The sequence below is a fragment of the Salmo trutta genome, chromosome 22 (assembly GCF_901001165.1).
Source record: "Salmo trutta chromosome 22, fSalTru1.1, whole genome shotgun sequence".
Classification (NCBI taxonomy): Eukaryota; Metazoa; Chordata; class Actinopteri; order Salmoniformes; family Salmonidae; genus Salmo; species Salmo trutta.
This window is the reverse complement of record NC_042978.1, coordinates 23,135,815-23,148,770: the sequence shown is the minus strand read 5'-3', so window position 1 is coordinate 23,148,770 and position 12,956 is coordinate 23,135,815. Positions and strand designations below refer to the sequence as shown.

The window sequence follows — 12,956 nt, the reverse complement described above, 5'->3', positions numbered from 1 at the left end:
CATGGTGATAGTGATGATGATGATGATGATGATGATGGTGATGATGATGGTTATGGTGATAGTGATGATGATGGTTATGGTGATAGGGATGATGATAGTGATGATGATGGTGATGGTGGTTATGGGGATAGTGATGATGATGGTTATGGTGATAGTGATGATGATAGTGAGGATGATGGTGATTGTGGTTATGGTGATAGTGAGGATGATGGTTATGGTGATAGTGATGATGATAGTGATGATGATGGTGATGGTGGTTATGGTGATAGTGATGATGATGGTGATGATGATGGTTATGGTGATAGTGATGATGATGATGGTGATAGTGATGATGATAGTGATGATGATGGTGATGGTGGTTATGGTGATAGTGATGATGATGGTTATGGTGATAGTGATGATGATAGTGATGATGATGGTGATGGTGGTTATGGTGACAGTGATGATGATGGTGATGATGATGGTTATGGTGATAGTGGGGATGATGGTTATGGTGATAGTGATGATGATGGTGATGATGGTTATGGTGATAGTGATGATGATAGTGATGATGATGGTGATGATGGTTATGGTGATAGTGATGATGATGGTGATGATGATGGTTATGGTGATAGTGATGATGATGGTTATGGTGATAGTGATGATGATAGTGATGATGATGGTGATGGTGGTTATGGTGATAGTGATGATGATGGTTATGGTGATAGTGATGATGATAGTGATGATGATGGTGATGGTGGTTATGGTGATAGTGATGATGATGGTGATGATGATGGTTATGGTGATTGTGGTGATGATGGTTATGGTGATAGTGATGATGATGGTGATGATGGTTATGGTGATGATGGTCATGGTGATAGTGATGATGATGATGATGGGGATGATGATGGTTATGGTGATAGTGATGATGATGGTTATGGTGATAGTGATGATGATAGTGATGATGATGGTGATGGTGGTTATGGTGATAGTGATGATGATGGTTATGGTGATAGTGATGATGATAGTGATGATGATGGTGATGGTGGTTATGGTGACAGTGATGATGATGGTGATGATGATGGTTATGGTGATAGTGGGGATGATGGTTATGGTGATAGTGATGATGATGGTGATGATGGTTATGGTGATAGTGATGATGATAGTGATGATGATGGTGATGATGGTTATGGTGATAGTGATGATGATGGTGATGATGATGGTTATGGTGATAGTGATGATGATGGTTATGGTGATAGTGATGATGATAGTGATGATGATGGTGATGGTGGTTATGGTGATAGTGATGATGATGGTTATGGTGATAGTGATGATGATAGTGATGATGATGGTGATGGTGGTTATGGTGATAGTGATGATGATGGTGATGATGATGGTTATGGTGATTGTGGTGATGATGGTTATGGTGATAGTGATGATGATGGTGATGATGGTTATGGTGATGATGGTCATGGTGATAGTGATGATGATGATGATGATGATGGGGATGATGATGGTTATGGTGATAGTGATGATGATGGTTATGGTGATAGTGATGATGATAGTGATGATGATGGTGATGGTGGTTATGGTGATAGTGATGATGATGGTGATGATGATGGTTATGGTGATAGTGGTGATGATGGTTATGGTGATAGTGATGATGATGATGGTGATGATGGTTATGGTGATGATGGTCATGGTGATAGTGATGATGATGATGATGATGATGATGATGGTGATGATGGTTATGGTGATAGTGATGATGATGGTGATGATGATGGTTATGGTGATAGTGATGATGATGGTTATGGTGATAGTGATGATGATGGTGATGATGGTTATGGTGATAGTGATAAAATGTGCCTGCCTGTGAGTAGGGCGACTCAGAGCAGTTGACGGATCCATGTGCACTCAGTGGCGTTCTCTCTCATCAGACCCCAACAGAATGATGTTTACATGTTTACATTTTGAACAGTGATTGTTGCCAAAAAGAGAGCTTATATTATATCATGTGCCGTGTTGTAATTTGTTTTGTTGACATGTTTCTGAAATGTGAACAGGACGTATTTGGTCCAATGTTCTGCTGGCCTATATGGGCCCACTGCTCTGTGAAACATAATGAGTTTTATGTTGCTTCTGAATTTCTGGTATAGAAAAGCGTTCTGGTATATATGTAGTATATATAAATAAATACATGTGTAATTTAATGGACTGTTTATACTATATTTCAGTCTAGATGCCTGTCTATGACTTTGACAAAAACAATTTGCATATCTGTGTTGTGGCAGACCAGGGGGTTTGGTCAAGACGTTTACACAGATCAGACACGGATAGAGTAGGATTAGCTCGGTTTCAAGGGTGTTTATTTAAATAAAGAAAAGGATAGGTCTCCCCATGAGACCCTCTCCGGGATACCGTCTTCTGGGCTCCGGATCTTGCTGTATCCTGTCGGGATCAAAACTGCACTCACTCCTGTTACCTCTGTAACCGGCCCCAACTATACGGGAGTCCTTTCTTCCCCCACTCTCCCTGTGTGCTGCCCTTCTGGCAGCTTTATGTTGTTGTTTATGTTGTTGTTTTCACCTGGGGTCCCACTATGTTCATGGCGATGCGTTCAAAGGGCACCCCGATGATCGGTAGGGGGACCAGTGGGTTTCGGAAGTGGGCCTTTGGGGCAGTCATTTAACACTCCAGGCAGCTGCAACAGTAGTTTTCCACGGCCCTCCTCATCCCGGGCCAGTGGAATCATGCGGTGATCCGTTCCCGGGTCTTTTCCATTCCCAGGTGCGCCCCCAACAGGTGGGTCTGGGCCAGCTGAAGAACGGTTCCCACATAACGTCGGGGCAGCAACAATACCTTTCAAAGTTCCCCCTGTTGGCGTGACACCTGATACAAAAGGTCGCCAGTCACTCACCCTCAGAAGTAGCTGTCCATCCACCGCTATCACTTGGGCTGCGGCGGCTTTCGAGTTAGGATCCTCCCACTGGGCCGTCCCGAATTGTCCCCCCGTGGGTGTCTCGACTGGCCCCTCGAAATCGAGGAGGGGTAGGCTGGGCTCTTCCTCCCATGGTTCCCCGGTGGGAGTCGGGTTCCGGCACCCCCTCCAACTCTGGACCCGTAGAAACAGGTTGGTCAACCATTTGCTTCCGGGCCTCACAGGCGATGGGTCGTCCTCGCTCTCGTCTTCGGCCGGCTCGTACCTTCTTCCTCAGCTCGTGCACCCACAGGGCCGTGAACAGCGGACAATCTCGTCCCACTAGGAAAGGTACAGGCAACTCTGGTACTGCACCCACCATCATCTGGCAGCTCCCTTGTGGCGTCACGATGTTGGCCCATACGGTTGGACACTGCTTTGTGTCCCCGTGAACACAGAAAATGGACATCTCCCTACCACGATCAGTCTCCTGGTTCAGCAGGCTCGTGGTTACGAGGGTAACCATACTTTCAGAGTCCAATAGAGCTTCCGTGTCATGTCCGTCAACCTTCACCGGGACCATGGGTGCAGTTGATTTGTGGTGTGCCCAACAGGAGGTGACGTAGTTCACTGCATGACCCACCTCGCCTCCGGGGCTTGCTGATGGCATCGACTCCTCTCGAGCCGGGCAATTCCAGGCAATGTGTCCCCGGCGCCACACTCAAAACACCTCATTTGGTCTCCGTCTACCTGGGGTTGTCGGTGGCGGGTCGGCCCTACCCCAGCCGTCTCTCCAGGGGTTTGCTGTCCTTTGGCCCTGTCGACTGTCGGTTCGGGGTCCACAGCAGTGGGGCTGCCTTTCCGACTCCTCGCACGGGCCGCCGACTCGGCCCGGCTCCCACTCAGCAGGGCCTGAGTGTTCTGATGCCTCTCCACTGCTTCCAGGAGGCCCTCCAAGTCTGGGGTATGCATAGACTCGCTGCCCTCTTCATGTCGTGGGGTAGTGCCCGTAGGAAGTGATCCAGGACCACTTTGTCTATTTTTTTACATTTCTTTTTTAGTCATTTAGCAGACGCTCTTATCCAGAGCGACTTACAGTAGTGAATGCATACATTTCATTTCATGCATTTTTTTATTTTATTATTATTATTATTATTTTAAAAAATGTTGTACTATGATGGAGGGGGTGGATACATCGGTTAGGAGCCACACCCTGGTGACACGCAGTAGGTCGCTCATCTGGGCTTGGGGGGATGCGTCGGGTACGAACCTCCAGTCGTGGAACCGTTGAGCCCGATGGGTCAGGCTGTACCCGTAGCGGCTGAGTATCTCTCGTTTGAGTCCATCGTAGTTAGCCGCCTGTTCAGGTCCCAATAAGCCTTTTGTGCATTTCCAGAGACGAACGGGGCCAGCAGACTTGCCCACTTCGGCCTTGGCCATCTTTCCCGTAGCGCTGTCCGTTTAAACGTACAGAGGTATGTTTCGATGTCATCGTCTTCCTTTAGCTTGATTCAAAACTGGTTGGGATGTGATTCAGGAGACGCTTCTTGATTTCCTCAACGAGGCGGACGTTTTGTAGTCACTGTTCCTCCAGCGTTCGTTCCTGAACCGCCTGTTGTGCTTGTTGGGCCCGGACGAACTGAGCTATCAACTCGTCCATGCTGATACTGTGTAAACTTCAAACCTGATCAGACCACGTTATCAGACTGCCCGCATTCTCCACCACTTGTGGCAGACCAGGGGGTTTGGTCAAGACGTTTACACAGATCAGACACAGACAGAGTAGAATTAGCTCGGTTTCAAGGATGTTTATTTAAATAATAAATCAAAAAGAAAAGGATAGGTCTCCCCATGAGACCCTCTCCGGGATACCGTCTTCTGGGCTCCGGATCTTGCTGTATCCTGTCGGGATCAAAACTGCACTCACTCCTGTTACCTCTGTAACCGGCCCCAACTATACCGGAGTCATTTCTTCCCCCACTCTCCCTGTGTGCTGCCCTTCTGGCAGCTTTATGGGCCTTGCACAGCTGGTGAGCAATCATGAGATTACTTCCCAACTCCCAATCAGCCCCAATTAGTCCTGGCCGGAGAACCAGTCGAGACCTGGCACGTCCAGCAGATGGAGTCATCGCCTCGTGATGTATACACCGTCTGTCACCAGGCCTTGACGAGTCTCCCCCTGGTGGCTGACCTGCTGTACGCCACAGTGTATACAATAGAACCATTAAAAATATGAATCCGCTTAAATTAAATGTCAACTAAGCTGTGGTAACAAATCGTCTTTTGAAAATCGATTTATGGCTTAATTTTTATACACAGCGAAAACGCTGAAGGATTATCACAGAATTTTGACTCCAGAGAAATAAGGAGAAGAGAGATTTATTTTGGAGCAGGTGTTTTGGTCTCATCTTTGATGATTAAATGTTTTATTAAACCTATATAATGTATAAATCACACAGCTCACTGCTTAAGATGTAGCAGATATATTTATGATAATGTGGAGAGCTGTGTCTCTTCTCGCTTGGCTGCTTGGCTTTGTCTCGGTATGCTAAAGATAAACCATATGTGGTTTGATATGGGCGTGTGTGTACCCACAGAGCTCAGGTGAGTGTGGTTCAGTGGTGCGGTCGACAGATAGTGGCGGCGATCTCTACAGTATTTGTGAGAGGAGAAGACAGTCATGACAACGCTGATACAGTGAGTCATCGTGATCGTGTCTTCAGATCCTCCTGACTAGTCCCCCCTGGGATATGATGGGCACTGGAAGGGCACCTGGAGGGGTTGGCATGGCTGAGACCTTGCTGCTTCTCTGGGCAGGACTAGGTCTGTTTGGGGCTCTGGGAGAGGGAGCTTCTCAGGATGGTTCCTCACACGGGCTGTGCCCTGTCCAACAGGACCAGAGGAGTATGGGAGATGCAGGGGAGGCCAAACACCAGCCCTGGCTAAAGGTGAGTAAGGCATCCCAGGATAAAAGGGATCTGGTCATGGCAGCAATATATTGTATGTATGTTTGCATGTTTGGTGTATTTACTGTAATTGATATTGAAGGTACTGATTATTTTTGATACTGTGGTAATCCCAGAATTGTAATAATTAATTACAAAATAACTGTAACAAACATACATGTGTTTAGCAGGAAGGTGTTGTTTTGTGTAATGTGTTCCTTCTTCGTTTCTATAACCATACCAACTTCACCAGAGCCATATATCTATATATCTTTATGGTTCTGGCTTTCGCCACACTGTGCTGTCATAGAGCCCCTTAAAATAGGCAGAGAGTTGGTCCATATCAAAGATGGGGTTTGCTCTCATGCTTGGGGAGATTCCACCAAGACATTCCATACTGGCAGCAGGTGAGGCTCCAGGCTTTGATCTCACAGAGGGCAGCCAAGTTCTCTCTTCTCTAGGTAGACACATCAACCTGTTCCAATTATCAGCGGCTAGTATCTCACCTTGCCCTCACAGTGGCTGGCCAAACAGATGTGGGAGAACATGATCACATCCAGCTTATTTTTAAACTAACTCATTAACTCTTATTTACATTAAAGTCCTGCCCTGATCAGTTTGTTTCAATTCCATTGATTGAGGTGATGATGAATACGATACTGGCTGATGAATTCCTAACGTTCATTTCAATCAAAGTTGGGTATTGCCACGGCTATCAATTCATACCCTGTCTCTGAGATGCATGTTTTGTTCCCTTTTCTAGAAGTGGATCTGTTGGACCTCTTGGACATGCTTTCCCCAGACCACTACAATGTCTCTACAGCAGAGGATGACAGGGGCTGCTTGGCCTAGGAAATCGGACAATACGCCACATTGTTCCTCCCCACACACAGAGCGTTTGGCTCTCAGTAAGTCATATAGATTAACAGCTTGTGGAAAGGATAACCAGCGAGCTAATGTAACGAGAAAAGAGAAAATAAAATAATGTTGAGTTTGAAAACGTTGATGAAATGCCTTAATTTATTGGGTAGATGAGGAACTTCCCTTTCGATGAAGTGTCTTGCTCTCAAGGTTGAGATTATGCTTTGGTGCTGAACCTGAAGTTGAATGTTGACATGTCAGGCACTAAAGCTGAATTAATTTGCCAGCGTTGTGGTAAACTTTGCATTGGCTTGTAAAACTGGTCTGGATGGACCCACTCGTCATAGTGTGTTAAAAGGAACAGTATACCCCTTACCCTGTCTGAAACATAACCTAAATTCAATTTCACTCCACTTGGAATGCAAAATAGCCTTATTTGGCTTGCTAATTTGCGCCAGTCACGGTTGCATAGTCAAGACTGTCAAGCGTGTTTCTGCTTGATGATGCAGTGAGCCTGATGTGTGAGATGTGTGTATGTGTCAGGTTTTCAGATGAGTTGAGCATCGTGATGAGTCTGAGGCTAGGGGGGCTGTGGGTGGAGGAGAGGAGCCTGCTAGCAGTACTGTCAGAGGAAGGGGAGGAGTTGCTACAGCTGAGATTGGGACCTGGACTACTCACCTTCATCAGCACCTGGAGCCACCACTACGAGTGAGACAGCACCAACATATACAGTACCTGGAGCCACCACTACGAGTGAGACAGCACCAACATATACAGTACCTGGAGCCGCCACTACGAGTGAGACAGCACCAACATATACAGTACCTGGAGCCGCCACTATGAGTGAGACAGCACCAACATATACAGTACCTGGAGCCACCACTACGAGTGAGACAGCACCAACATATACAGTACCTGGAGCCGCCACTACGAGTGAGACAGCACCAACATATACAGTACCTGGAGCCACCACTACGAGTGAGACAGCACCAACAGATACAGTACCTGTGCCATGCTCATGGACACACACAGTCACCAAGTTATCGTTACGCATTGTGTATTTATTCCTCGTGTTATTATTTGATATTTTTCTCTCTGCATTGTTGGGAAGGGAGCGTTTCACTGTTAGTCTGCATCTGTTGTTTATGAAACTTGTGACAAATAAAATGTTATTTGATTTCAAATTTGATTGGATTAGATGTTATCCTCATGCCACAGGCTATGGCTGATGATTTTGTAATACATGGCATTAGAATGGTTGATGTACCATATACTGTGTGTCCTATTACAATGTTGTGAAAGTCCGTTGAGCATATCATTTATTTTTCCCTTAAGTAAAAGCTCAATGACTAATTCCACCTGACATAAACACTGTAGCTCAGGGGTCGGCAACAGGCACCCAAGTAATTTTTTGGGGCCCCCAAAGTTTTTAGTAAAATTGCAGTGTACAAATTATTTGAATTATTTTCCGGAACCCCAACCATTCGCTCCGACAAAAATCTAGTTGCTTAATCCTGCTGTAGCTCATAGGCACAACGTCCTCTACAGTGGAGTGGCTCTATACCAATTGTCTATACTGATCCACCACACCTCCCTCTCTGTGTCCCCCTCCTCTGGGCAGGTTCCCAGCAGGCCTCCTGTGGGATGGCGAGTGGCACTGGCTGGCCCTGTCTGTCTCTCTGTCCAGACTGGAGGTGTATGCAGACTGCAGCCTGCTGGAGAGTATACCCTGGAGGAACTACTCTGGCCTGGAGGTCTCCACCCAGGGTTTCATTCTGGTGGGAGGGGCCACCCAGCCCTACCACACACCCTTTACCGTAAGCCCACTGCTTTTCTGACCCCCGTGCTACATTCCTCATATCGGCCCCAGTCCTCCTCCCACCCCAGGGGAAAAGAGGGGGATGCACTAGGGAGGAAGGTTGGCTCAATATGAAGTTCAATGGCACAAAAAGAGGTTTGGCTTGATTGGACTAATCAGTACCCACTGGTTTGTGCCATTGAATCGTTGAATCAATGTTGTTTCCACATTTATTTCAATGAAATTAGTTGAACCAACATGGAATAGACGTTGAATTGACCCAGTGATTTATGCTGATTAATCATATCTTCCGGTGGAGTTAATAATATTATGTTATTTTACTAATTAACTTGTCTTATTTGAACTGATATTGCTCTTGATTATGAAACTGTTTTATGACGCATTTAATGCATCATTTGAATTGTGTCCATTTGAATCAAATGAATATAATTAACATTTGAAGACGTTCAGAGCTTCGTTTTTGAATTTCATATTGGCCCTTTGGGTAGTTCTACACAGTTAGAGCTCTGCCTGATAACATATTAAAATCAATGGAGAACCATCATCATATTATATTTGGTGGTCCTGTATGGCTTGTCTAGGCCAGCCAAGGTGTGTGGACACAGGCAGGTGTGTGGCGTGGGTGGTCTCTGAGTCCAGCCATCTCAGGAGACATCCTTCATCCTGGCCCACGTCAGTGACAAGGCCTCTATGGATGACGCTGCTGCTGTCTCACTGATGCCCTGCCAGTATAAAACCTCACGTCTCCCATCACTCTGTCCTTCCCTGCACATGAACAAAGCAGGACTAACACATACCATACACACCAACAACTAGCACTCCTGTCTGAAAAGAAGTGACCAATGCATATGGAATATACTGATGTTTACGCGTAAGAAGTTTCCTGGTGGATACTGACCTGCCTGTCTGGAGCTACGCACTGTACATAGGAAGGGGACCTGTCACCTTGTGAATTTGTTGTGTTTGCGATTGTCTGCTGGGGTTGAGGGCTATTTTCCTGGTCATTCTGTCACTGCTATGGCCTGTGTCTGTGTCTGTGGGAGCCAGCCTAGAACTGGCCCTTGTCCAGGGAGGGGTCTGTTCTAGCACTGCACTGGGTGCTGAGTTAAGTGTGTGTGTGAGTGAGAGGGGGAGACCTGTTCTTACTGCAGTCAGAGGGATCAACCGTCTGTCAGCTCTGCAGCGATGCAGGGCCCTGCCGTGATTCTGCTGCTACTCAGCTATGTAAGTCTACCTCTACTGTTAGCTCTATGGGGTACATTCTGGGGTAAGGGAAGAGCAGGGGATTCTGTTGATTTTAAATGTAGTTGTTATGGATTCTGCTTGAATTCTGGTTCTTCTGTGCTCGATTTGTCATTAACAGTAGTACCTCACATGTCAAGTAAGCGACAAGTGCTGTAAGAATTATAATGCAAGACTTTAGAAGGATGATTGGACAAGATTGTGTCTTTTGCTTTCTTTTGTTGTGTTAGGAGGATTGTTCCTGCTCACATGCAACGTAGGATGAAGGCCCAATACTAACAACTTACTAAACCCTTTGGATTGAGTTATTTCATTTTTATCAGCCTTCTCCCAGTACAGCATTGCTTAGTTCTTTTATGGTTTTCTGTAAATTCAACTGTTAGTAACTACTTGCCCCTGCATCGTCATGTGTTGCGTACACAGTGTACAGCCTGTGGCTGGAATATGCCCTGGATCTGTGGATCAAGCCTGAGGCCTTTTTACATGTGCATGCGAGCAGATGGGGGACAGAGAAGATTTTCACATTTGCAAGACAACTCTCATAAATCGTTGGGTAAAACTGGCCTCTTTGCAGTGGAAAACCCAAGACCACAGTCATATCTCGGTACTTTATGTAATAGTTGCCTATGCAACAAGTAATATTATACAGCATGAGTATAATATTATGATGTAGTACAGTCTTTGATGTAGTACAGTCTCTGTCTTTGGCCTTGGCCTTGATATTCAAGTGGAAACAGGGATAAACTGAGAGGCCTGAATATGATTGAGTTCTTTGTTCAGTGAAAAGTGACATCTCAAAGGCAACCTAATGCATTCGAGAGTAGATACTTCAGTTGTTTTGGAGGTTTTTTTGCATGTATTTCCACACTACTTATACACTCTATGATTTGAAGTTCCAATCACTGCTATAGCTGTTTGACATGTGAAGACTCAGATAGCGGTATCCCTGACAAGGCCTCTCCTCCACATCAATGGGACTTGTTTTGTTTTCAGCCGTTCCCATTGGAGACTCAGTTTACCTAAATCACTGCCCTGGTCTAATTATAGACCGTTTATGGTTTGGGAGGGATGATATCATTCCGTTAACTCACCTTTTTAAAAATGTTTTTCCCTAGTTTGACTGTATTTAATCAGAGACTGACATATATGAGAACGGACTGCACTCTCAGAAAAAAACAGTACAATTAGGCTACAGTATTGATCCCTGGGGTACAGAAAGATCAATGTATGGGTGTGCCTTCAGAGGTACAAGATCATATGTGTATCTTCAGAGGTATGCATATGATCTCACATGGTACTGTTATGTACCTTTTAGGTTACATGTGCGGATAATCTAGTATAATGTTACATTTTTGGACTATATTTTGAATATAAAGGTACAATCATCACACACTCTAAAAAAAGTGAAGGTAGATTTCTTGTTCCCAGGGTGGAGGCGTGGTTAATGGGGGCATGGCTTTCAGGTAGTTATTTTTGGCCACCCGTGAATGGACGTATTGTAGCAGTTAAAGTGGTCTATGGTTATGTTAAAGTTTGAGCATGTCTGCTGCCAGTTCTGAAGTCTTTATAAAAGCTTACTTAAGAGCATGTGACAATAAAGGTCTGCAATTCATATTGTAGTGACATTAACACAACACTGAGAGGCCTTGTCTAGAGGTACAGACCTCTTTGTGTAATGGTTAAGGTGTTGATAATCGCTGGACCCAGGTTTGAGTCCCGTTTGGGACTGCCCCCAATTCGCTCCATTGGTGTCAGAAGTGGGATGGCGGAGAGGTGTGTATACGTGAGGGACTTGATATAGAGAAGAGGAACATTTTTGCCACTTAAAGGAACAAATGGCTTTGTTACTGTGGTGGTGCCCTAAAATGGCACATTTTTACCTTTTCTGAAGATACAGTTTTGTACCTGTGGCCTATATGGTATACTATTGGCTTATTTAAGGTACAATCTGCAAGGGTACAACTATGTACCTAACTATGTACCTGTTCAATGGACGTATCTTACAGGGTACCACTACAGTGACAAGCATTTGTACCCCTTTTAAGTACAATAAGTGTGGGATGGGATGGAGCTTGTCTTAGCAAGACAAACATGTGACTAGTGAAAGCTGCCACAGTTTCATGGCGAGGCTCTACTTCCCAGCTGCATGACAGTCGGCCTCTTACACAGGGTCACAGGGCCTAGGCATCAGGATCAATGCTACTTGACCCTAAGTGGACCCATGGAATAACACTGTCATTGTAGGACATCATCAAACAAAGGCCGCCAGTCTGACCGCAGTGTCAACACTGTCTGAGACCTGTCCTGTCCTCCCTGGCTAGGTCCTTGACCCAAAGGTTCTCACTCAACTTTGTTTGAATACATGCCATATTGTGGAGTACAACGTGATTGATGAGGTTGTCTGGTATCTACTCAGATAAAAAAGATAGGACAGCTAACAGCAATTTTCTTTCCAAAGAACACATGATTTAATGAAGTAGACTTAATTTATTGATCATATGAAATGTTTTAGGATGTCATTAGTTATGTTTAATGAGCCAAATATTATCTTTCCCAAGTTGTCTTGGTTCAGGAATTGAACTGCTGGGATTGCTGTTTTTGCCTGTTATTTTAGTATTACGGGTAATATTATTCATACCAATTGATTTCCCCTATTGAGAAGATTATATTTTTAAATTTACTTTTTATTGAGTAGCGATTGCCTCATGGGCCATAGATTTTGCCCAAAGCTCTCATGCACTCCGTCTGTTGTATATATGATTTTCCATCTGATTTGTTTTATAGCTAAGCATTTCCCATCCTCATCATTGTTTGTGTCACAAGGGAAACCAATAGATCTCTACACTGGGATCAATAGCCAATGTGAATATATACCGTATGAAAAATGGGCATTCAATTAGAGTTTTGCAAAGACATGAATGACAGCTTTCAAATTATATGAACAAATATTACACAGACAAATCTGAGATACAAGGTATTGCTCCAATGCTGATGATTTGAAAAAGGCATTGATAGCATGTTTTATTGTTTGGTTGATCCATGTCCAGGGCACAATACAACAGATGACCTTCATAATGGGTGATCCTACAGCAGCCAGACAACACTCTCAAGACTACAACTCCACCTGCATCCCTCACACAGACAAACAGGTATGGTCGACAAGTTTATAGCAGGTGTAGGGCTTAAACTGACC

At 44.9% G+C, this 12,956-nt stretch overlaps 1 protein-coding gene across 5 annotated transcripts in view; it reads left to right on the top strand.

The window, feature by feature from the left end:
- The first annotated feature begins 9,297 nt into the window (after positions 1–9,297).
- The window catches only part of si:dkey-21p1.3 (collagen alpha-1(I) chain), a 28,523-nt gene continuing 24,864 nt past the window's right edge, over positions 9,298–12,956 (top strand). For all 5 annotated transcript variants that reach the window (XR_003868665.1, XM_029707287.1, XM_029707286.1 and 2 more), the window contains exons 1-2: positions 9,298–9,745; positions 12,811–12,912. Coding sequence is in view for 4 of the 5 variants with exons in the window: in XM_029707287.1 (XP_029563147.1) it covers positions 9,707–9,745; positions 12,811–12,912 (141 nt within the window). In the remaining variant the exon portion in view is untranslated. The remainder of the gene's footprint in view (positions 9,746–12,810; positions 12,913–12,956) is intronic.